The sequence below is a fragment of the Marmota flaviventris genome, chromosome 13 (assembly GCF_047511675.1).
Source record: "Marmota flaviventris isolate mMarFla1 chromosome 13, mMarFla1.hap1, whole genome shotgun sequence".
NCBI classification, from domain to species: domain Eukaryota; kingdom Metazoa; phylum Chordata; class Mammalia; order Rodentia; family Sciuridae; genus Marmota; species Marmota flaviventris.
Genome location: NC_092510.1, coordinates 71,175,246 through 71,201,539, shown reverse-complemented (window position 1 = coordinate 71,201,539; position 26,294 = coordinate 71,175,246). Strand labels below are relative to the sequence as shown.

The 26,294-nt window shown below is 45.6% G+C and overlaps 1 protein-coding gene across 1 annotated transcript; it reads right to left on the bottom strand.

Annotated features, from left to right (window-relative positions):
- Positions 1–427: 427 nt before the first annotated feature.
- On the bottom strand, positions 428–1,555 carry Foxe1 (forkhead box E1). The gene has a single exon (XM_027930855.2). The coding sequence runs from the start codon at positions 1,553–1,555 to the stop codon at positions 428–430; it is 1,128 nt and encodes a 375-aa protein (XP_027786656.1).
- Positions 1,556–26,294: the final 24,739 nt, after the last annotated feature.

Here is a 26,294-nt window from a genome sequence, read left to right as displayed (position 1 = left end):
GCAATAATGTAGTCAAAGGTACAAAAGGCCGAACCATGTGAAAAAGCCTGTTTTGTGCAGCACAGGAAAGGGTGAAGCTATATGACTCCTGATCCTGGTGTAGACACTGCGCCGTCTCCAACTCCATCCTATATTGCCATGGACCCTCCCTGATAGAAAGCCAGAAAGGCCTGTTCTTTGGGGCTTCACCCTCTTGAAGATCCCTTGTGCTAATCCAAAAGCTGCGGGCAGCCTCTCCTCAACTCCCATTTACAAAACAAATCAGTGTTCACACGGTGTGCTAGGAGATTGAGCCTCTCCAGCACTCTTGGTACCTTCCTCGTGGGTCCCAATTCGGTCCTCTTTCTAGTCCTGTCCTCATGTCACGGGGATATTTATTTTGTGTAGACTGCCAAAGTATCTATTCGTTTTCGTCCCTATTTTCGGCTCACATGGCGGACACGAACCGATCTACCCCTCCAGGATAGGCGGTGGCATGGCGGGCATGGTAGGCCCCTCCACTGCTCCCTCCCAGTTGCCCGCCAGGATTGTAGCAAGGCCCTAGCGCTCCGAACTGGCCTGGCGACGTGCGCCCGTAGAAGTCCACAGTGGTCTCGACTCCGCCGCTGCTGCCACTAGCCGGGGACGAAGCGGGTCCCGCCAGGCGTCCAGCTGCAGCGAAGAGCGCACTGCTGGGGGCTTGAGGGTATGCGCCGTCGGGACCCGTGTAGGCAGCAGCGTAGGTGGAGGGGTTGGGTGGCCGCGCCCCTGCGCAGCCGGTGGTCTGGTAGCCGGTGGTACTGGCCGGAGCGCCTGCAGAGGCAAAAGCACAGGAACCGCCAGGCCCAGACGGCGCGGGACCCAGATCTGGGCTGAGCGGTCGCTCAGGAACCAGGCCGAAGACACGGCAAGGGCTCGGAGACGCGGAGGGGTAGTAGACTGGAGGCGGCGCGGCGAGCGACGGCGGTGCATAGCTCGCATAGACCGCACCCGGGTAGGGCGTGCGTGCGGCGGGCACCGCTCCCGGGAAGATGGCTGCGGCGGCGGCAGCGGCGGCTGCGGCTGCCGCCGCGGCGGCGTCGTGCATGTAGGCCGGGTAAGTGGAGAGGTCCGAGCGCTTGAAGCGCTTTCGGCGGCGCAGGAAGCTCCCGCTCTCAAACATGTCCTCGGCGTTGGGGTCCAGCGCCCAGTAATTGCCCTTTCCCGGGCGGCCGGCCTCACGCGGGATCTTGAGGAAGCAGTCGTTGAGCGTGAGGTTGTGACGGATGCTGTTTTGCCACTTTTTGGGATTGTCACGGTAGAAAGGGAAGCGTTCGGTGATGAATTTATAGATGCCACCCAGAGTGAGGCGGCGCTCGGGCGCGTGCGCGATGGCCATGGCAATGAGCGCGATGTAGCTGTAGGGCGGCTTCCCGCGTTGCAGGGGGCGTTTACGCCGCCGCCCACCCGCGCCGCGACCCACGGCCTCCGCGGGGACCCCCGGCCCAGCCGTTGCGGCCTCGCCGCGCTCCTCTTTCACGGCAGCCAGTGCCTCCGACTGCGACGGTGGCGGCGGCGGCCCGCTCTCGGCGGTCATGGCTCAGCCGTCCCGCACGTCTCCAGGCGATTGCGCCGCGGGTCGCTGTCGAGGGTCCGAGTGGGGACCGGTCCGAGGTGGGAACTCCGGACGTGGGGTCCCTGAAACTGAAGCTACGGCCCGCGGTGGAGAGCTCTGGAAGACCTCGCAGGCTGGCCCCGAGAGCACAACTGCCGGGGCTGGGGCGCGCTGGAGGCTGGGTGCCTTCGCTCACAAGGATAGCACAGTACCGACAGAGGCTCGCGAATGCCCTGACCACTTACGACTCAGCTCGTGTTCTGGAGTTCAAGGCCAGGAGGCGGCGCGGGGACCGGAACTGGGCTCAGGTCACCGGCCCGAAGGGTCCTTTGCACGCTGGCGCCAGACCGTGAAGGGGTCCGGAAGTGGTTCTGGGGTTTGGGTCCTGCAGCTGGACTGGAACCCCTGCTGGTCCGAAGATAGCCGTCGGGACGTGAACATAGAGGAGGTTGCAGGTTCGGAGGCCTGAAGCGAGGGCAGTTAGTGCCTGCGCGGGGCTTTCTGGCGCGGGCAGCGCATGCCGCGCCCCTACGGCCCAGGTGGCGGGCCGTACTTACGGCGAGAGGCGAGTCCAGGCAGTAAGGTCGCGGCACTGGCAAGGGTGGGCGGCCCGCAACAGCTCCCCTTCGCGGTGTTGGAATCCAAACTTCAGGCCGGCTGGCGAGGTGCTCCCTTGCTTACACCCCGATCAGCTCCTCCCTCCGCCGGCTTCTCCTTAAAGGCGGCTGCAAGCGTGGGGCGGCGCCGGTTACCTGCCCGCCCCCCGGATTGCCCGCCCCGCGGGCCTTGGGCTCACCTCCTCAGGTAGGCATAGTTGTGGCGGCGCAGCCGGAGCCCCACAAACGTCAGAGCAAGGAGGGCGCTTGGAGATGCCGAGGGCAGGCCCCATCAGAGCACCAACGGGAGACTGAGGTCATGAAAGTCTAGGGATATCTAGGTGCCCGGACTCAGCGCTTTCGGATTTTCCCACCTCGGTGAAGAGCTGAGACTCGCGGGTAAAAGGAAGAGCTCGCCTCACTCTCCTGTCCTGAGAGGGTGAGAATTGACCTGGGAAGGGGGTTGGTTGGTTATTGTGGGCTGGAGGACAGAACGGGAGAAGTTTCAAGTAACTGCCTCCCAAGGTCTTTCAGTGTGATTTCTGAACCCTGAATGGGCTGTCCTGCCCACTCCGGTCACGTATTCAGACGGAGATTCCCAGACCCGAAAGGGAAGGTGACTTGCTACCATCCCACCGCGACTTCACTACTTGCGCCTCTGTTAGGACTGCGCTTCCAGCTGCGTGTCAAAGGTAGACCCTTTCCCATTTTTTAGTCCTAGATTCCTCAACTGTACCCAAGATTTGGATCGCAAGAGTTCTTCTGTTACCGATATTTAGGGAAAGACCATCGTCTTTGAGGGGCTTGGGACTTCTCTCTGGGTGATGGAAAGTGGAGGGAGACTAGGCTCCTGCCCTCTTGCGGTAACGGCCTTCTTTAGTCCCCCCGGGGCCAGGGAGGACTCAGGTGCTCTCAAACTAGCAAGCAGTCCCTTCCGCAGCGGGGCTGAGGGTGCGGGGTGCTACTGCGGGTAGGCACGTCTGCCCGGGAAGGGGCGGGCAGAGGGGACCCCTTGCTCAGCGAGTGTCCGATTTCTAAAGAAGTTTCTTGTCGTCCCCCGAAGGTAGGACTCCGTGCTAGCCTGGGACTTAGCACCGCGCGGCCGCGCCGATCCGGATGCACCCTGTGGCCATTATCGGACTGGTCCCTTCCTCCTCGCAGGACCTCAGGGCATGTGCGGATCTACAGGACGGTGAAGCCGGCTCCGGAGGCTCTGGCTAGGACGCAGCTTTCCCGTGGGGGCTGTGGGTACGAGGCCGAGCGGAGGAGAGTGCCTCAGGAGCTCCGGAGATCCCAGGTAGAGGTTTCCAGTCTGAAATGGGTGGCAGGCCTTCGGGGTTTAGTTGCGTTCTTCAGTGAGCGGAGAGCAGGCTCTGCCCCGCCCCCGCCGAGTATTGGGCTGCGGTCTTCGGAAGAAAGAGGCAAAAAGTCCTCTGACCCTAGCTAGTGTGGGAAGAGATCTATACCGTTTTGTTTGACTTCCTTAGCACAGGCGCTGGGAAGAACGAAGAGGGGCGCTTTACACTCGCTAAACAAAACATCCAGCTTCCTTCTTTCGAAGTAAAAGAATCGTAAAAGAATCGAAAAGCCAGATTTCGTCCTGTTTCGTTTTTTTTCCAAAAGGGAGAATTCTTGAAAAGCCTTTACTTTAACTGGATTGTACCATAGAAATCTTTTAATACTGATTCTTTGATTCTCTGTATTTCCAAGATTCTGAGATTTAGATTTCCAGAATTTAAATTCTGGACGATTATTCCTTCATGATTCTGTAAAGTTCTTTGACTATGGTTGTATTCTTGTGACTTTAAACTCCTGGTTAAAGTCTAAAAGCCTATTGATTATATATTAAGATGCTAGAACTATGACTTTTTTGCCTACTGTGAGCTGCCGCTTCTCTAGTTTTAGATAGTTTTTCAGCTCTAAAGTATATGCTATTTATTTTGAATTCTTGTCTAGGAATGTCTAATAGGAAGTTTTAGGTCCTATAAATCCACAACTCTTCTTCCTTGATTTCAAAATGTGAGTGCTGGATCTATGGTTTTGTAGCTCAAATAATCTTATTATAGTAGATTTTCTAATATTCATTTCTGTATACTTTCATGATCAGCCCCATGACTTTATGATTCTCTACTTTTGAGCTCCAGTGATTGGCTGCACGCCTCCATGTCTCAGTATTTTCCAATCTTCAATGTTTCATTTTTCTAGAATTCTGATTTTTTTCTCTCTCTCTCTCTCTTGAACTTTGTTGCTAACCAGCTACACCTTTGCTGCAGACCAAGACCTAGCCGCCTGAGATGAGAATTCTCCAGATCATGAGTCTATGATTTTCATGAACAAAGGACCCCTAAGATTCCATCCCATAAATGTTTTAGTCAAATATTACACTTTAAATTTTGTACTTTGAAGATCCTCTGACTCCATGATGTAAAATTGAGAATACATGATTTGATAAGTATAAGGATCTTGAGTTTACCCGTTTGGATCAAAATCATAGGTAAAAATTTCCTCTGTGCCAGGGTATTTCCTTCCTTTTTTCTTTACTTTCTTCTTAGTTTCTTGAGTAGGGATGGGGTGGTCATGGTCAAGTCTTCCCCTCTTCATGTTTGTGGGGCCACAAACTATTGAGAAACATTGGTCAATGAGGGAGGGTGAATTCCCACCCCCTGGAAATCATTCTCCCAGTCCAACAGAGGTGGGATTTTGTGGCTGTTGGTGGGCCAGACAGTTTCCATCTGCTTCCCTCCAGTATTCTGCCCCATGTATTCCTGACACCCCCTGGAGAAACCTGAACCAACGCAGGCCATTGTGTGTGTGTGTGTGTGTGTGTGTGTGTGTGTTGAGGGGGTTCTATAGAAGATGCTAGAAGCTCTTCTGTAACAACTACTTTTTTTCTGGTTTAAACTCCCTGAAAGGTTTGTAAATAAAAACGGGGATCCAAAGTGTTGTGGAAAATTCCTCCACCTTCCTTGACCCCAAAGCTCCTTCATAAGGATGCAGAGGTGACCAAACTGGTCTGCTTGTGGAAATTAGAGCTGGAAGGAGACTGGGCCCACCCAGGTTGAGGAAGAGTTACTTAAAGTCATTGGGCAGACAGCAAAACAGGTCTTCTGACCGGCTCTCCTGGCCCCCTGGCATCTCTTGTCCCCCCCCCCCCCTTCTCTGAGCCTTGCTTGTGCTTAATTTTTGAACTTGGGCTACTTTCTGATCCAACCACAACAGAAAGTATATTGCAGGATACTTGCAAATATGACCCAAGAATCTTCTTACAGAGGCAACACAATGATCTCTATTAGAGTTATCTTAGGGCACACCAGTCAGGGTGACCAGGCTGTATGAGCTCGGCGTTAGAGCAAAACAAAGTGGCCCATGTCACACTCAACCCAGAAAGACCACTGTGGACTTTAGTCCACAGCACATCGGAATTCTGAGGGCTTCAGCTCCAGACTCCTGACCCACCCAGAAGTTTGAACCATCTTCAGCGCTTCTTAGGCCTCAGTTTCCCCTTCTGTGAAGTAGGGATCTCTTATCTGTCCCCTCTTTTTCACCGAGTCTGAAGAATGAAGGGGGCGGGATGCATGGCCGACCCGCGATCGTTTTCTTCGTGTTTTATTTTGGGTCGAAACAAAGAAGAGAAGCTGTTAGGGAAAAATTCAAGATGGGCCGAGATGAGATGCCCCTCCTCGAATAGGTAGCGGGTTAAGTAAAACATTCTGTGTGGCCTAGCTGGGATTTTGAGCCTCAGAGGCCCCGGGCCAGCATGGACTCTTTCCGCTCTCGCTCTCCGAGCGTCGTGGGGACCTCCCCGCGCTTGGTCTGAAAGTAACGTAGCTTGGAGTGCTTGGTCGCCGCTTGTTTACTTAAAACTGCGAAAAGGATCATCTTCAGCCCCAGGACGGACAGTGGAAAAGAGAGAGAAAAAGGAGCCCAGAAAAAAAGGAGCCCCTTGCCTCCCATCTTCGGGTTTGCTTGGACCCGGCCGTCAGCCTCCGGGTTAACCCTGTTGAAGCACCTCGAGTTTCAACCCCCTCCCAACCTCTGCCCCGAATCCTCTGTTCGCGCTGCCCACGCGGGTCCAGAGCGCTCAAGTCCCAAAGCGCAGGAGTCCGGCTGGACGCTTGCTTGGTCGGAGAGCTTGGTCGGATGCCGAGAAGCAGAAAACTGCCCCAGAGCGCACGGACGTGTCAGACCGCGCACTGGGAGTGGTGGCAGGTGCAAGGCGGAGCCCCCGCTGCCCCCAGGTTAGCTCCCCACGCTTTCCCCTGCGTTAGGTGAGCTTTCCGACCACGAAGGAGCACAGGACATCAAACGCATTGGCTTACTTTGAGGGAGGGAAGAGTTGGATATGGCCGTGGACCCTGTTGGGACAACCCGGGGCCTGGGGAGGAGGTGGCGCCGAGAGAGAGGAATTCTACCTTTTTCAGCCTTTGCCAGGTGCACACGGATTAGATTCTGGAACCCTCGTCGTAGGATCTGCTCTCAGGGAATGTCTGGCCCCCGGGTTTGTAGGGAAGGGCTCTGGGACTCCCGGAAGCCCAAATGTGTACGGAAGATTGTAGATGTGCTTTTTGGGAAGCCCGTCGTCTCAGGTTTGCAATACAACATCTGAAGAGCCAGTGATGACTCCTCCGCCTTAAAAAGGGAGTTGCTCTAGACTGGATTCTACTTCAACCATCAGATACAAAGGAAGAGGCTCGCTGGGCAGCTTAGTTTCAGGCTTGCGCTAGGAGAAGCCAAAGGATTGAGGCGTTGGTAGGTGTCCTGAGGACCCCAACCCCGCTGGTTGCCTGACTTGGCGCCCACAGTATGAGGCAGGCGTGGCACTGTGAGGCTCTGCTTTGTGCCTAGCTTTTCAGTCCCTCCACCCCACCCCGGTCTTTGTCTCTGTTGCTCTCCTGGGGAGTGTGTGTCTGTCTCAGACTTACCATTATCAGTTAGCCTTTGTTAGGATTATGCCTACAGGTGTCCTCCCTTTTGGGGTGTCTACCCAGTCACTCCTGAAGGGAGACTGCAGGGGCTGGCCAGTACATTCCAGACAGTTCCCTTTGCCCACATCAGTCTCTTCTCTCCTGGAGGATGGTGCAGAGTGTCAAGGCCAGGAGAGACAGACCTCCACCTAGGAGGACTCTGGGTGTGCTGAAGTCATGATCCTTGGCCTTGCAGCCCAAGTGCTTGTCCCTCACTCTGCTCCTTGAGCTCTGCATAAGCTGCCAGGGAAGGAGAGGGACCAGAGTTATAGGGGTTATAGGGTACCAGCTTTCTCAACATGTCCAAGGTTTCAGACAACTCTCTCAGGGCACTCTAGCATCCTGTCTGTGTGCAAACTCAGGTCACTTGGCTGTCCAGAAGCCCTCATCATCCCAGTGGCAAGAGCAAGCACACTTTCTGGGACATGGCATTCAGGGCCTTCCCTACACAATTCCATCCCTTTCCACCTCCTCTCCCCCTTGGTCTTCCTTTTTGCCAGTGTTTGAGAACACCACTCTCAACCAGCTCCCAGAGAACTGCAGACACTCACAATTGAATAATCCCCTAACAGAACATGTGACAAAAGCTAAAATCCAACCAAGCTGGGGCAAGCCCTAAGAGGGAGTGTTTGACCCATTATGGTATCAGGGAGGACTCCCGGTAAGAGGAGATATTTGAGCTGAGGAGGGGAAAGTCTGGGCTTTTGCAGGCTCAGGTTGGGAAATGTGGCTTCATGTCGTTTGCCACCCAGATCATCAGCACAGGACACAATGCAGCTCTCCTGAGACAGCCTGTTACTCAGAGTCACCTGGTTTTGGGTTAGTGTCTGTCTCTGCCTCTTTCTAACTGTGCAACCTTGGGCCAGCCATTGTTCTGCTCTGAGCCTTATATTTTCAATCTATAAACTAGGGATGATAGTAATGCCATAAAGGAGTTGTGAAGGCTAATAATATTAACTTGCACACACATAACTCTTATGTATACTGTTTTAATCACTTTATTTTTTTATTTGTTCTAATTAGTTATACATGATAGAAGAATGCAATTCAATTCATTATACACAAGTGGAGCACAGCTTTTCATTTCTCTGTACACAATTGTTTTAATCACTTTAGACATTAAATACAATAATGTATCAGGAGACCTGGGCTCGGGAAGATCATTAGCTGGGCATTAGGGATTCATCCAGGAGAACCCACAGAGAACTGGATCTGGAAGCCATGGTGACTGGAAAGATAGGCCATCCAGGCAAAGGAGCAAAAAAGCCCAGAGGCAGAAGTCTCTTGGATAATGGAAGAGCAGGAGGGAAATTCAGATCAGAATAGCACCTTCTGCCCTAGATTCAGCTGTGAAGGACCCTGGGATGTTCCTGGGTCCTAGTTGTCTCGGAAGAACATTTTGGAGAACTTGCCTTGCTGGGTAGGAGTGCAGGGTCTTTTAGGGGCAGCTGCTATCCCTGGTATTCTGGAAACTTAGGGACTTGGATCTGTATGCAGCCCTGGCCTCTGCCTGGGCAGATCAGGCCCAACCTTTTGGCAGGAGGGTGGGGAAAGCTTCAGCGCTGGGCTTGATCCCAGCTTTGGTGAGTTCAGACACAGAGTATTCAGTCCTGAAGCCATGCACATGCTCACTGTGTTTACTGGCCAGTGGGGGAGGACCCCAGGCACTATGGGTCTAGTTAGGGAAAGTGGTCTTGGACATAATCCAGTAGTGAAAAAAGGTGAGAAATTGCCGTTGGGTCCCTTTAGGAGGCCTCAACCTAGATGGATATTGTGTGTGGCTCCCTGCATTCCCTGAGCCCTGGCCAGGCCAAACTGTCCCCAGTGGGACACTGAACAGCTGGAACTTGGCTCTGGGTCAGTGGATTGACATTGTAGGAAAGACTTCAATTTATGCAATGGTTCTGGGGATGGAGAAGAATGACAGGAAGGGGAGGAAAGGTCTCTCTGGAAATGGCCAGGAAGTGGAGTTGACAAAGCTTAGGAGATGCCACCAGTTAGCTACTGTGTAGAGGTCAGTGTCTCAGGCGGCTGAACTGTCCTCTATAAGCCTGTCTTACACAAAGCTGGAGCCTAGTAATTAACTATCGAAGGAGTCACATCATTGCCCTCCAAAAGCCTCAGCAGGCTTCTGTCGCTTCCACTTTTAAAGCTGTCACTATCACAGACTTCCTACTATATTCCTATATCTGGTTTGTGGCTGCACTTCACTGCCTGGCATTTGCTGGCCAGAGACAATTGACATCTGCTTTACCCAGTGAGTAAGCAAGACCCTTCAAGTTCAGGTAAGCAGCTCTAACTCTTTTTTCAGATTCACTTTGTCCACTCACCTCCTAGTACTTCTTCCTTGGCACCAGTGTTTCTCAAATTTGTCATTTATGGTATTGAAACAACCTAACAGATGAACAGAAGTGGAAGATTTCTACCAAGAAGAGAAAAGGGAGTGTCCTTCGTACCACACCCTGGACATGCTCAGTGTTTTATCAATGACTTAGAAGAAGACTCAGAAGGAAGCTGATTGGCCTGTGGCTGACCAGGATGAGATGCTGATGCTGTAGCTGTCAGACCCAAGGCTTGCATTAATCCGTGGGCTGGGAGACTGAGCCAAAACCAACAAGAAGACATTTAAAAAAACTGTTATGAAAACATTGTAACTTTACAGGAGACAAACCAAGAAAAAAAGAGTCCCCCCCATGCCAATTACCTGTCATTCATCTACTAGGTTTTCTGTTCTGTGTTTTTTCTTTTGTGTTCTTATACATATACAGAATTTGTATGTTTACATAGGTGGAACCATAATATATGCACAATTCTGTGGTCTTTGTACACAGTGCATTTGCATTATTTTGTAAACAGAGCTACATGTTGCTTCTAACTCCCCCCCCCCCCCCCCGTCTGTAATTGTGAATGAAATTGTCTAGTGTTGATCTAACCCTTTCATGGTATCTGAGCAATTAGGTAATTTCCAGTATCTTTGATATAGGTGATGCTGCCAGGGATATGTTTGTATAAAGAACTTTTAATTTCTTTTGAAGTATTCTTAAGACAAATGTCTAAGAGTAAGATTTATGGGACATAAGCATTTTTATACTTTTTAATATAGTGCTATGAAATTATCTCTGAAAAGAAATTATTTCTTGCAGCTCACCATAGTCAAGATACTTAACATTATCTGTCATACCTAAAAGTTTCCTTACACCCCTTTGTGATAAAATCATTCCCCTTCATTATCTGTAAGCAATCATTGATCTATTCAATGTCACTGTTGATGACTTTGCATTTAATAAAATTTTATATAGTGAAATAGCGGGTGGCCTTTTTTCTCTTACTACTTTCACTTAGCCTAACTCTTTTGACATTCAGCCATGTTGTGATATCAATATGTTTTTTCTTTTTATTGCTAAGTACTATTCCATTCTATGAATATACCACAGTTTATCTTTTAACCTCTTGCTGGATGTTTGGTTTACTTCCCCTTGGAGCTATTATAGACAAAGCAGCTATAGATTTTTGTTTATAAGTCTTTGTGCAGACATATGCTTTCATTTCTCTTGGGTAAATATCTAAGACTGGAATGTCCGGGTCACATGGTAGGTGTTTACTTAAATTTTTAAAAATTTGCCTGATTGTCTTCACAAGTTGACTGAATTTCTTTAATTACCACTAGTAATCAGTGAGAGTTCTAGTTGCTCTACCTCTTCACCAACACTCTACACATTCAGTCTTTAATTTTTCCCATTTTAGTATATAGTGGTATCTCATTGTAGCTTTAATTTGCACTTCCCTCATAACAAATAATATGTTATCAATTGCTGTGTAGCAAAATACCCCAACACCACTGACTAAAACAACAAACATTTATTATCTCACAGTTTCTGTGGATTAGGAATCTGGGTGTGGCTTAGCTGGGTGGCAAGTTTAGAGACTTTCATAAGGTTATAGTCAAGTTGGTTGGCTAGGGCTGCCTAATTTCAAGCCTGGTTAGGCGTTACAGAATCCACTTCCAGCTCACTTCTGGTATGGTCATTGGCTGACCTCATTTCTTCATCATGTGGACTTGTCCATAGACTGCCCAGGGATTCTTACAACATGGCGGCTGGTGACCTGAAAAGGAAAGCCTGAGAGAACCCAAGGTGGAAGCCAGTCTTTCAATAGCTCAGTCTCAGAAATTGCATTCCCTAACTTTTATTCACATTGTTTTTGTTGGAAACAATCACTAGGTCCAGTCCCTACTGTGGAAGAAGGGATAACAATATGAATAGCAAGAAAAGGGAATCACTAGGGACCATCTTAGAAGCTGTTTACTATAGTGTTGAGGGTTTTTTTTTTTTTTTTTTCATGTTTTCCATCTGTTATGCCTTCTTTAGCCAGATGTCTTTGGGAAAATCTGCCATTTTTTTTTTATATTTATTTTTCAGTTTTTGGTGGACACAACATCTTTATTTTATTTTTTTATGTGGTGCTGAGGATCAAACCCAGTGCCCCGCACATGCCAGGCGAGCACGTTACCACTTGAGCCACATCCCCAGCCCCTCTGCCAAATTTTTGTGTTTAATTGGGTTGTCTTCTTCTTGAGTTGTTAGAATTCTTCAATTCTTTTTTTTTAAAGAGAGAGAGAGAGAGAGAGAGAATTTTTTAATATTTATTTTTCAGTTTTTGGCGGACACAACATCATTGTTTGTATGTGGTGTTGAGGATCGAACCCGGGCCCCACACATGCCAGGCGAGCGCGCTACTGCTTGAGCCACATCCCCAGCCCCGAATTCTTCAATACTTCATACCAGTCCTTTGTTAAGTATAAGTTTTGCAAATATTTTCTTCCAGAAAGATGGTGGATTGACTTTTCATTTTTGTAACAAATGACTTTTGAAGAGCAAATGTAAATTTTGATGAAGTCCAACTTATTAAATTTTATTTTAGAGTTGGTGCCTTTTGTGCCTTATTTGAGAAATATTTCCCTAAATCAAAATCACTAAGGCCATTTTTTTTTTTTTTTTTTGGTAGCAGGTATTGAACCCAGGGGTGCTTAACCACTGAGCCATATTTGCAGTCCTTTATTTATAGAGAGACAGGGTCTCACTGAGTTGCTTAGGGCCTCCCTAAGTTTCTGAGGCTGGCTTTGTACTCATAATCCTCCTGTCTCAGCCTCCCGAGCTGCTAGGATTGCAGGTGTGCACCACTGCCCTCAGCTCTCATATGAATTTTAAGATCAGTTTGTCAAGTTCTGTTTAAAAAAAAAAAAAAACAAAAGGTTTTTATAGGAATTGTGCTGGATTTGTTGATCAGTTTGGGCAGTATCACTATCTTAGTAACATTAAGTCTTCTGATCTATAAGTCTGGAATGTCTTTCTGTTACTTAGGTCTTTAATTTATTTCAACTAGGTTTTGTGGGTTTTAGTGGCAAGTTCTACAATTCTTTTGTTAATTTATTTCCAAATGTTCTTTTTGATGTTATTATAAATGGACTTGTTTACTTATTTTTATTTTAATTGTTCATTACTAGCATAAAAATTTTTTGTATATTGATCTTGCATCACGTAACTTTTTTGGGGGGGTACTGGGAATTGAACCACTGAGCCACATCCATAGCCCTATTTTGTATTTTATTTAGAGACAGGGTCTCACTGAGTTGCTTAGAGCCTCACTAAATTGCTGAGGCTGGCTTTAAACTCTCGATCCTCCTGCCTCAGCCTCCCCAGACACTGGGATTACAGGTATGTGCCACCGTGCCTGGCTGCATCACTTAACTTTAATGAACTCATTTATTGGTTCTAATAGTTCAGTGACATTTTTAGTATTTTTAGTATTTTCTGTATGTAGGATCATCATGTCATCTGCAAATAGAGATAGTTTTTACTTTTTTTTCCCCAGTTTGGTTATCTATTATCTGCATTTCTTTCCTACTTGCTCTGGCTACCTCCAATACAATATGGAATGCTAGGGAGAAAGATTGCACATTCTTTTCTTGTTCTGTTCTCAGGTAAACCATTTAGCCTTCACCATTAAATATGATGTTAGCAGTGAGCGTTTTCCTTACATGTCCTTTTTCCAGTTGAGGAAGTTCCATCCTATTCTTTGTTGAGTGTTTTTATCATGGATTACATCTTGTCAACTGCTTTTTCTGCTTATATTAAATTGATTATACAGTTTTTGTCTTTTATGAATATGGTGTGTTACATCAATTGATTTAAAAAAAAAGAGAGATAAGAGGGGTCTCACTATGTTGTCCAGACTGGCCCTGAACTCTTGGACTCAAGTGATCATCCTGCTTCAGCCTTCTGAGTACCTGGGACTGTAGGCATGTGCCCATGCTGGCTTACATTGATTGATTTTCATGTACCACCCTTATTTTCCTGGGATAAATTCCACTTGATCATGGTTTATAATCATTTTATAAGTTGTTAGATTCAGTTTACTAGCATTTTTGTTGAGGATTTTGCATCTATATTTATAAGGGGAATTGGGTTTCCTCGTGATATCTTTGTCTGGTTTGGTATCAGGATAATGCTGGCCTCAGAATAAGTTGTGAAGTGTTCCCTTCCTTTTTATTTTTATTGGAAGGATTTATCAAGTGTTGGTGTTAATTATTCTTTAAATGTTTGGTAGAACTCACCAGTGACTCCATTCTGGGTCTTAGCATTTTTTATGGGAAGTTGTTTGTTAATTTCTTATAATAGGACTGTTCAGTTTTTAATTTCTTCTTGAGTCAGTTTTGATACTCTCAGTCTTTCTTGAAATTTGTCCATTTCATCTAGGTATCTAATTTATTGCTATAAGATTTTTTTATAATGTTCTTTTGATTTCTATAAGATTGAGTAATGTTTCTCTTTCATTTGTGATTTTAGTCATTGGAATCCTTTTTATTTTTTTCTCTTAGTCTAGCTAAAGGTTTATAATTTTTGTTGATCTTTTAAAAGAACCAACATTTGGTTTCATTTATTCCCTTATTTTTATATTCTTTACTTCATTTATTTCCACTCTAATCTTTATTATTTCCTTCCTTCTGCTTGCTTTGAGTTTAGTTTTTCTTTTTTCTGGTTTCTAATCTTTTTCTTTTTCTTTCTTTTCCTTTTTGCTTGCCATGCGTGGGATTAAACCCAAGGCTTCACTGAAGCCTGATTGGCAAGTGCTCTACCAGCCCATATTTTATGTTTTGTTTGGAGACAGGGTCTCTCTAAGTCCTTAGGACCTGGCTAAATTGTGGAGGTTGATCTCAAACTTGCATTCCTCCTGCCTCAGTCTCCTAGTTGCTGGGATTACAGGCGTGTGCCACTATGTGTAGCTCCCATCCCCAGCATTTTAAAATTTTATTTTGCTATAGGTCTCACTAACTTTTCCAGGCTGGCTTTAAACTTGGATTCCTCCTGCCTCACTCTCCTGATTTTCCTAATTTTTTAAGTTGGCAATTTGTTATTGATCTAAATGAATGGATGTTTTTCTTTTTCAGTGCTGGGTATCAAACCCAGGGCCTTGTGCATGCTAGGCAAAGACTAGTGCTTTATCACTGAATCATACTCCTTTCTAGGTTATTGGTTTGATATATTATTCTTTTTTAAAAAAATAATATTTTGTTTTTAGAATAGTTTTAGGCTTATAGATAAATTAAAGAGATAAAATAGAGAATTTATATATTCTCCTTTCCCTCCAAACCGTTCATCCTGTTATTAACATATTACACTGCAGTGATACATTTGTTACAATTAATGAACTAATGTTGGCGCATTATTATTAACTGAAACCTATATTTGAGGTTAGGGTTCATTCTGTGTTGTATAGTTCTGTGTTCTTTTGAGGAATGCATAATATCATTTTAAACATAGGCATTTACTTTTTCCATATTTTTATTAGTACATTGTAAATATACATACAGTGGAATTCATGGTTACATATTAGCACATACACACAATAGAATAATTTAGTTTGTTCAATATTGTTCCTCAGTATTTCCCTTTCCCCACCTTTTCCCCCTCTTCCTGGTTCCTTTCTTCTACTGGTCTCCCGTCTATTTTTATGAGATCCCCTGCCCTGCAATCTTTCTTTTCATTTTTCTTCTCTACTTCCACATGTAATGGAATTTATAGCTATTAATTTCCCTCCCAGCACTGCTTTATCTGCATTACATTGACCTGGATGTCTGTGTTAGCACCACATGGTCTTTAGTACTGTAGCTTTATATTAAGCTTCGAAATTAGGAAGTGTAAGTACTTCAGCTTTGTTATTTTTCAGGGTTGTTTTTGGTTCTTGTGGCTCCCTTTCATTTCCATATGAATTGGGGATCCATAAGTTTTGGTATATTGTATTTTCATCTCAAAATATTTTTTCCCGTTTCCATTGAGACTTCTTTGATTGCTTTGGAGTATATCATTTAATTTCCATGTATTTGTTTCCTTTCCTAAATATTCTTCTGCTATTGATTTCTAATTCAATTCTGTTGTAGTCAGAGAATATATTTCATACAATTTCAATCCTTTTAAATGTTCCTTGTGCACTTGGGAAGAATATGTATTAGGTTGTTGGTGGATAGAGTGTTCTGGGATGTGTTAGGTCTAGCTGGTGTGTATTTCTGTCAAGTCTTCTATTTCTTTGTTGACCTTCTGCTTAGTTGTTCTAGTGTAATGGCTCTTTAGTCTTCCTGAACCCACACTTCCCCCATAGTGATTTCTAAAAGTTTAAATTCAAGCGTATCTGTATTGTTTACTGTTCAGTCCTCAGGACTTGCATAGAATCTGACTTGCATAGAATCTGTAGTAGGTACTCAATTACATTTGGTGGCTGAGTCAAAGAATGAAGAAGGGCTACACATGAGAGGTCAATCCCAGGGAGGAAGAGAGGGATCAGAGGAGAAATAGTGACCACATCTTCTTCTTCCTTTCTCCTCTGGGCTTCTATCAAACACAGTACACCTGAACTGGTCATGAGGAAATGCAAAAAACAGGAATGGGTACACAGGGAAATGGTATTGGTGGGGAATATGGTCTCTGTCCCAGGTGCCAGCAACCTGGAACCAGGACAGTAAAATCATTTAGGGAATGGAATGGATCCCTCTTAGCTTTGGAGTAGTGCTGCTTTATCAGACAACTGGGGTGAAGAAGAAATGAAGGAGCAAATTGGTGAAAGAATAGAAGAAAAAAAGAATTGAAACTTGAAACAATTATTGTTTAAAACAAGCTAGTGGTTCTTAAAAGAACCATTAGGCTGTAGTTCTTCTGTTGGGTAAAACTTTTATTCGTGGGTGATTCTGGGAAAGTGAACATCTGTTGAACAATATACCTGTATATATATATATTTTGCACTAGGGATTGAATCCAGGGTGCTTCAACACTGAGATATATCCAAGCCCTTTTTATTTTTTGTTTTGAGGCAGGGTCTGTCTAAATTGGTGAGGCTGGCGTTGAACTTGCAGTCCTTCTTCTTCAGGCTCCTGAGTTGCTGGGATTGCAGGTATGTGCCGCCATGCCTGACGATATCAAGGCTTTGAAAAGGGAGCTCAACATAACTTAGTTCATTTACTCCATCTTACAGATTTAGAATTGAGAATGGAATAGTTAAGTACTACTTGGCCAGGACCATATACTTGAGATGGCTTTCAATACCCACTCTTTCCCACCAAAGCCTCTGGTTGTTTTTTTTTTTTTTGTTGTTGTTGTTTTTACTTCAGGACCCTAGTGTATTCCTTTATTGCTATTCTTCCAACTCTGCCTTCCAGTGTCCTTTACCTCCAGGGCCCAAAACTTATACTTCAAGTAAGAGTTCTAGTGGACAGTAAGAAGTGCAGGACCTCCGCTCTCTCAGGCTGTAGTTGCGGCAGTCTGGGTTCTCCTTGGAGGCTGAGCTGTGTTGCAAAACAAAACAAAACCAAAACAAAGAAACAAGGCCCCCTTGCCCCTCCCCGCCTAAGACCAACAGACTGGAGTGGCTCCACCAGGCTGTTTCAGTGAAAGGACAATGGGTCTTGCCTCTGGTCACTTCTATGTGTGATTTATGCCCTATAATGGGAGAGTCACTTATGGCCTGCCCAAAATGCCCTCTGCCCAGTCAACAACCCTGATATAACAGCCCTAGATAAAAATCAATTTTGGATTTGAAGCTGCCTCAAGTTTTGGCTCCAGGTAGGGAACCGATTTGGGTAGGTCTATTAACTTCTCCAGGCTCAGTTTCTCTAGCTGGGACAAAAGATCTGGCCAGCTAGATTAGCAGCTTTTACCCAGAGAGATGTAGATAGCAAAGTCTACTCTAGTCTACTTTAGCACCAGGCATTATCTACTGATTAAATCATCCATAGATTTTTTTTTTGTATATACACATACATATCCATAAATGTTATATTTTGACAGAAAGATTCTTGAGTTTAATAAGAAGTAAAGTATGTAACTCACATGTATATGTGCAATGTTGTGAGGACTGTAGAATTTATAGCCGTTAAAAAGGTATCCTAGGGCTGGGGTTTGTGGCTCAGTGGTAGATCACTTTGCCTTGCACATGTGAGGCACTGGGTTCGATCATCAGCACCACATAAAAAAATAAACAAAATAAAGGTATTGTGTCCATCTACAACTAAAAATATATATATTTTTTAAAAAAGGTATCCTCACCCTTAAAACAATTAGAAAGCACTAAGACATTCCCCAGGGTTTCTTTAAGCCCGAGGGAATAATGTTAAAGTATTCAACAAGCAGAATGTATGTGCTGAAACAGAATGGAAGCTTGTTGGGATAGGAACCCAAGCTGATGCCAGGCTTTAATCTGTTAGTCCCAGGATCTCAAGGGCAGCCTAGGGAATTCCAGAAGAAGGGCTAAGACTACTAGCACAGTTGGGGGCATGGGCTATGAGTGTGAATGGGGGGTCTGCCAGTGGCTGTTTCTCTGTGGGCATGGCAGTATTTCAGTATCTCAGTATGCGAAGATCACACATAGGCTATTCTTCCAGCTGCTGCACTGGGATGGCATACATTGCCTGTGGCATGGGCTTGGCCTCTTGCCTCCTGAGTGGCTGACTCTCTGGCCACAAGCCCACCTGGATCACTGCATGCACCCTTCTTCCTCAAATTTGACTTTAAAATGCTCCACCATGCTGGCAGTTTTCCACCCAGGTGGTAAACTTGTGAACTTCCCAAACTGGGTTTTGGTTAAATGAGTTCATTTGCTCCCTGTATGGGTGAACTGTGGGGAAAAAAGGAAGGAAGGCTCAATCTGGGGTCAGGAGCCCAATTTTGCGTTCATGTCATGGCTTTGCTGCTGTTTTTCCCATAGGTCTCTGGGAAGTCACTTCATTCCTGTGATCTTGGTTTGTCATCAGTAAAATGGGATGGTGACTTCTGCTTTCTTCACAGGCCATGCTGAGGCTTAAGTGAAAGAAAAGGAAGGAAGTGTTTTGCAAACCATAAAGCACTGTGCACACAGGAATGAGTCTCTGTTCCAGACTGAAAGATCTGGCTGCTCAGAACCAATGTCTGCTTCTGGTAAATCAGGGGTTACATAATTGCCATTTATTTAGAATATCCCTGAACTGTCCTCAAATGTGGTCCCAGTATAACTTCAGCTTTTTAATGGGGAGGAGGAAGGCTGAGTTGCAGAAAGTGCAATCTTTCTTTCCCTTTAACTCTACAAAAGCAGAGCTGCAATGGGCGGCAGGAGAGAACCTAATCCACTTCCCTCCATTTATAAATGGGGATACTGAGGTCCTGTGGGGGGTAGTGAGTGCCCCAATGCTACACATAGGAAGTTGGTGGAGCCACAGCCAGATCTTCTGGTTGCAGCTGTTTTCATTCCAACCTGGGGTGCATCTTATGGCAAAGCACTCATTCAGATTCATGCCTTCTTCCCTCCAATGGCATTTATGGAGTGCTGACTTCCATGCTGACCTTTTTTGGGATAGACCACACAAGCTGAGTGCAGTTCTGTGCTCAGGGTCTTCAGGACTCTGGGGGGAGAGAACGTTCTTCTAGAGTCTTGAGAGAGGACCAGATAAAGTACCGTCAATATTGGTTTGGCAACCTCCCTTGTGGTGTGGGAGATTTTTGAGAACAGTGGGGAAAAAAATGGGTGAAGAAGCTCAGCAAGCCTATTACCAGTGCACAGCAAGCACCCCTTCCTCTTGTTCCATTTTATTTTGCAACCCTCTCAAATGGAGAGTTGAGGTTCAGAGAGGAGAAAGGATCTGGCCAGGGTCACAGAGCTGGAAAGTGCCAGTCACTCTGATGGGAAAAAACAGGTGATTCCAAGGCCCCTTAAGTCTTATGAACAGGCTCTATTCAGGTAGAAAGAGCTCCTGGCTCAGGTGCTTGGGAGACTCAGAGCCAAATCTCAGTTGTGCCATTTCCCAACTGTGTGACTTGGGCTGGTTACTCTTGAGGAGACTAATGTCTTCTCATGTGTAAAATAGAAGTAGCCACATACTTACCTTATGGGCTCCGGCGAAGGAGAATCCTTGGCTGCAGGTAGAACCCCTGCTAGGGCTTGGCCTCAGGGGACACTCCAGAAGTGTTCCTTTGCTGCTCAGAAGAGCGGCTGGGTCAAATGCAGGACTGAGTACTTCTGGCTTGGTGGGGTTGATGAGTCCCGTGCTTCCAAGAGAGAGGCCTGGATGGTTTTCCTCCATTGAACAGTAACAGGGGCAGTGGCAAAGGTGACGTTTGCAAAAGCAGGGACCTGAAAACTGTGACCCCCCTCTCTGCACCACCCCCCTCTCTCTAATGGGTGAGACCTCCTCAAAGCTCCCAAAGCCTGGTTTGGATACCCCAGTCGCCCTCCACGCCTGACTGCACGGGGTGTCAGTTCTGCCCTGTCGCTGCTGCATTCCGGCTTCGTGTGTCAGCACCTCATGAAAATCTTCCAGGCCCCGGCTTTGAATAGCTCCCGGGCTGCTGGGGACCAGGAGGCGGGCTCTGTTTTGCCTGTCAAATCATCCGCTTTGTCTGTCTGGCCCGGGGCTCCTGGCCCATCGCCGCTGGGCCGTCCCTGTGGCCCGGCTTGGGCTGAACCCACGGCGGTCGGTCGGACGAGTAGCGAGGAGCTACTGCTCCTGGGGAGGTTTGGTGACCGGCTCGGAGGAGGAGCTGGGCTCCCGCCGGCCGCTCCCAGCCAGTGCAAACCCTCGGTGCGATGCGTAACCGAGCCAAACGCGGAGGACCCCCGCTCCCACTCCTGCGCTCGAGGGGCGTGTGGGACAGGAAGGGGCAAAACCGAGGCGTCGGGGTCCTGGACGCTTCTTCACCTTCACTGCCAGGCGCTGGGAACAGGTTGAGCGCTGGTGTAATAATTCGCCCATCTCGGCTGATGGACAGCAGCCTGTAAGCCTTTTAATGGGTTCTCTTAGTTTAAACCAATCTTTCTTAGTGTATTTTTTTGTTGTTGTTGTAAAAAGCACAGACGTAAAATGTAACAGAAGGGATATCCGCACATTCACAGCGCTGTAGAGCCATCACATCTAGTTCCAGAATGTTTTTTATGACTGCAGAGGGGAACCCCTAACCCATTAGCAGGCTGTCCTCATTAACTTCGATGACATCATAGATAGCTCTGTGAAATGAGTGGAGGGCATGGGTTCCAAAAAATAATCAGTACAAGAATAGACAACTCATATATTTTATGTCATCAGCGAGGCACATTCCCTTTGTATTACTTTTTCACTTTTACTTTCCATTCCCTTGTTAGGGACTGAGCTGTTGCTTGGTCTGGTCTGGCAAGTTCATTCCAAATGTCCTTTTTCCTCCCTCTATTTCCCTTTCTCCCCTTTCCCTTTCTTTCACTGACCACTTACCTACCCACCTACTCTCTGTTTATTTTTGTATCACCCACCATCTATCAAAACTATCATCTGTCAAAATCTGTCATCTATCAATCATTTACCTATCAATTGTCTGGCAAAAATCCATCAATCACCTATCTATCTTCCTACTCTCCATCTGTGTTTCTGTAAATACAGATCCTTGGTGCTCAACCCCACATATTAGAAACACCTGGGGAGGTTTTGAACTTGGAAGCCTGGGCCCCATCTGGGGCCAGTGGAAAAGGAGTCTCCTGGCTTATGGTCCAGGTGTCTGCATGTCCTCAAAGTTCTCCGGGGTGATTCTGGTGCACAGTGAAGGTGAAAAATCACTTACCTAGATTTACCTCTCTGATCTTTAACCTTCTGAAAAAGCTCCTTATCTCAGTTCTGGTCCTCAGTTGGTCTATTTTTTACACAATTGGGAATTTACTCCATAAAATATTTTACAGCCTCCCTTCTAGAGATCTGTATAAACTTTCTATATGCTTAGAAAATGCTGCCAAGTATTTTATTCACATATATGTTAAATTTATTTAATCAGTCTCCTATTAGTATTTGGAGTAGGATTATGCTGAATCTATAAATGAATTAGGGGGAATTAATGTATATTTGATCTATGTGTTTTTAATTTTATTTAAAAATTTAACATTTCAAACATATACAAAACAAATAGTATGGTGTATCTCCAGGACCTATTGCCAGCCCCAACAACCATCATTTTTGTCCAATTCTGTCCCATCTATACTTTTATCTTCCCCTACATTCATATTATTTTTTAAATAAATTCTATACATGTAAATTCATATGTAAATGTTTCAGCATATATCTCAAAAAGGTAACAAAAGCCGAGTGTTGATGTACTACGAAAAAAATAGGGCTGGGGATGTGGCTCAAGTGGTAGCGTGCTCGCCTGGCATGGGTTGTATGGGGTTCGAGCCTCAGCACCACATACAAACAAAGATGTTGTGTCTGCCAAAAACTAAAAAAAAAAAAATAAATAAATAAATATTAAAAAATCTCTCTCTCTCTCTCTCTCTCTCTCTCTTAAAGAAAAAAATAGCTATCATGCCTTAATATCATCAAGGTCAACTTGATAATTACAGACAAGTTTCAGATTCCCAATTGTCTCATACATGTATTTGCTTTTACTTTTATATTTTGTAGGGGATTGATTTTGTGAGATCTGAGGTTTCTTTCTCTCACTCTTTTAAGTACTGGGGATTGAACTCAAGGGTGCTATACCACTGAGCTACATCCCCAGTCTTTCTTTAAAACTATTTAAAAAATCAAGCCAAGGTCTCATTAAGTTGTTGAGGGTTTTGCTAAGTTGCTGAGGGTCTGTCTCACTTCTAACTTGCCATCCTCCTGCCTCAGTCACTGGAGTTTCTGGGATTACAAGTGTGCACCATGGCACCTGACTTTTTTCTTTCTTTAAATAAATAAAACTGTTTTCCCAAGTTTCTCAGTTGCCTTTCCATTTGAAAACCAACTTGGTCTTCTATAAAGTTATGGTACACCACATTTCTCACTCTCAAAACTCTGATTAGTACCTCTTCCATTGCTTTGTTGAAGAGAATTTTGAAGTTAAATTAAAATTTGTTCTTATGTGGCAACATTTGGGGGGAGGTATATTTTTTCCTTTTTATTTCTTATGGTCCTAAATGCTTCTCAGAATATATTTAGTTGGAGGCTTTTTCATTTAGTTTTACCCAGAAAATGATTAAGCCTTTCAATGACCACATAGCTCTGAAAATTTCTATTTTATAGCTTTCATTCCAATCTCTATAAAGAAACACCAATTAGTGTATATACCAATAGGTCCTGGAGGTACACTATACTATTTGTTTTGTATATGTTTGAAATGTTAAATCCAGCTTTATGGCTGGATTTCTGTGTCTATCATTTTGTCTTCTGCCAAATTCAAGTTTCTATAGCATTAATAAGCAGTCTGCAATGGCCTGTAATAATTTTTCCATCACTATGGTTGGACATCAGCAGTGCCCTCCCTGGATGGTGTCTGCATTTAACCTCTGCACACTTGAGGCTGATTACTGTGAACCCATAACTTTCCTGAGGACTTTTTTCACTCTGTGAGAGTAGGCTTAGCCTGAAAGTGGAACAAAATGAAAGTTCCAGAAAGTTAACCTCAGACACTTCATATGACAGATACAAAGTGGGTGGGTAAGTATCCCAGCTTCCTGTCCTCTCAGGTGGGATAACTCTGAGGTCTGGCCTACTTTGTCACCCTAAGATCCCCCATGGGACTGAGCCCAGTTGCCCATGATGGAGGCCTGCATGATAACTTGCCCTTAACAAATTTTCTTTCCTTCCCTAGCCCAGTTCCTTCCTCTCTTATTGGTGCTTCTTAGGATCACTTCTGAAATAAACTTAACACTCAGAGCCTTGCCTCAGTGTCTGCTTCTGGGAAACTCAACTAAATAAGTATTTATTTCTAATTTTTATTGTAAACAATGTAGTGATGAATATATTTGTACACAAGTCTCTGCAACTTTCACTATTTTTTTTTTAGAACAGAGTCCCAGAAATGGAACTGGCAGGTCATAGGGCAGAAATATTTTAAATCTGTAATAGTTTCTGTTAAATTTCAGGTAAGTTTCAGGGAGGAACTGGGTAGCAATTAGTCCATACCTTATCTCTCTGAGAGACCAGTATTGGAAACTGCTTTGTTTTGCCTGTGCTCTTATAATCTTAAAGGATACAGGCAAGGTGGCCTTCTCTGCTGGTTGTATGTGATTTTGTTAGGTTAGCCCCACGTGGGGAGCAGTGACCTGAATCATGATCTCTGATTGCCTCGTGGCTGCATTTGCACAAGGAACTTTCTGTGTAAAGGTGCAGATCAAGATTGCCCAGTTGCTATGGTGATACCTGGCCCAGGGAGGCTCTATGCAAGGGCACAGAGTTATCTCAGTCTGGCTTTTGAGCTCAGGCACCAACTCCCAGGGATAGAGAATTCTGGGCATAATAAGATAATCACAATGTGTCGCAAGTCACCATGACCTTCAAAGCTGTCTGCTTTGTAGAAACTTTCCACAAATACCTTTTGATGATAAAACCTATATAATAATCATGCTGAGCTAGCTCTGGGTCATTGTTCCTCCAACAGAGGACAGCATCCCACCTGGACCCAGCTTTCTCTCTATGTGTGTGTTGTCTTTTCTCAATCTCCCATCGTCCCTTGCAGGTTTCTGAATTTATGGCCGTGTAGGTCACGGCAACCTCACATACCAATCATATTCAAATCCATCTATCCTGGTTTTGAATTTATTAACTCTTAGACTCTGTGACATCCTGCTATAGATGCTAACCTTAGCCACAGCCTTACTCATGTTCTTACTATTTATTTACATAATTTACCCAAGGTCCTTTGGGAGAGCCTCCATTTGGTAGGCACTGTCCCCCACCCCCACCCTGGCCCTGCATCAGATATGAACAGATTCTGTACATTTCTGTACTGGAAAGAGTTTTGAGCCAGGACCCTGGGTTGAGGTTAATAATCTTCCTTTCTGAGCCTCTGAGTAGATGAAGACCATCTTGCCATGATCAAGCACCACTGATCATCTGCAACAAAGTTCCAGTGTCATCTTTGGCGATAGGGCTGTGGCTATCCCTTGGGCTGCTCCTCCAACACTTGCCCTTCCCTTGCTTTGCCTTTACCTGGTGCTGTCCTGCTCTCACTCCTCTTCCTACTCTTACCCACGACTCTCCATGAGCCACCTCTTCATGGCAGCTGTCCTTCCTTGCCAATTGGCAATCCATTTGTCTGTTCTCTGGAGTAGACTAGAAGCTGCTTGATGCCAGGGATGATCTTAGTGGCCACTGTAGCCCCAGAGCTTGACCCAAAGCAGGTGCCGGGTCAGTGTCCACTACAATGGACAAATAATTGAATGAAGGAAAAATGAATGGAGGACATTTGGTGATCTCCTTGAATAAGGGTTTGTTTGAAGAGCAGCAGTCAAATGATTTAAAAACCTGTTCCCACAGGGAGTTAGGGAAATGACATAAGAACGGCAGGCAAAATGGCTGCTAAAAATACTGGTGCTTCAGGATCTTATTTTTCACACCTGGCTTGATCAGTTTTGTTTATTCAGAATTTTCTTAAATCCATGTAAATCATATTCCCTGCTATCAGTCTGGTTTTGACTCTATGTCTTCCTTTCCTTTGGTTTTAAAAAAATACTGTGGTCAGTGAGGTCTTGGCTTTAACTTTCTACTGTTATTAAGAGCAACTGTTGCCGGGTGCGGTGGCACACGCCTATAATCCCAGTGGCTTGGGAAGCTGAGGCAGCAGGCTCGCGAGTTCAAAGCCATCCTCAGCATCTTGGCAAGGCCCTAAGCAACTCAGTGAGGTCCCGTCTCTAATAAAATACAACAAAAGGCTGGAGATGTGACTCTGTGGTTAAGCACCCCTGGGCTCAATCCCCGGAACCAAAAAAAAAAAGAGCTACTGTTTGCTAGAGCTACCTGTGTAGAGGAGTACACTGAGATACCCCAAATCTAGTTAAATCCTGGCTAGTGCTAATGCCTCCTCTTTGTAGGTGAGAAACAAGCTCAGGGGCGGTAACTTATTCATGGTCACCTAGGAAATGAGCTGTGAAACTGGAGCTTGAACCTAGATGTGTTCTTTTACACTCTTGTCTCTATGATTTACAAAGTGGGTCTGTCATCTCAATAGTTCCTTAAAGGCACTTTGTGAATGAGGACAGGAGGGCTCCTAATCCCACCTTAGGTATGGAAGATGAGAGATGGGATGGTCTGAAGGTGTCCCCTGAAGTTCACGTGTCGGGAACTCTACCCCCCAACCCAGCCGTGTTGGGAGGCAGGACCCAGTGGAAGGTGTCTGGAACCCACCAGTGGGTTAATGGCATTGTTTCGGGAGTGAGTTCTTCATAAAAAGGACACATTGAATCCGCTCTTGCTCTTCTCTGTCATTTGATGCCTTCTGCAGTGTTATAATGCAGCAACGAGGCCCCAGTCAGATCCGGTCCTGGGCCTTGGACTTCCCATCTTCTGAACAGTGAGCTGGTAAATTTCTGTTCATCAATGCTGGACGCGGTGCACACACCTGTAATCCCAGAGGCTTGGGAGGCTGAGGCAGGAGGATCGGGAGTTCAAAGCCAGCCTCAGAAAGAGTGAGGCACTAAGCAACTTATTTATTTGTCTCTAAATAAAATACAAAATAGGGCTGGGGATGTGGCTTAGTGGTTGAGTGCCCCTGAGTTCAATCCCTCGTACCCACCCTCCCCGCAAATTCTGTTCAGTATAAATTATCCAGTGTGATGTTGTATAATAGCACAAAGTGGACTAAGATGGGGAGTTAAAAACTTGAACCCCCTTCAGTAGACCTCTTGCTTGATCCTTTCTAAGGATGGGAC

Excerpts from the sequence above, each read along its gene's own strand:
- Foxe1 (XM_027930855.2), bottom strand. The coding sequence starts at position 1,555 with ATGACCGCCGAGAGCGGGCCGCCGCCGCCACCGTCGCAGTCGGAGGCA.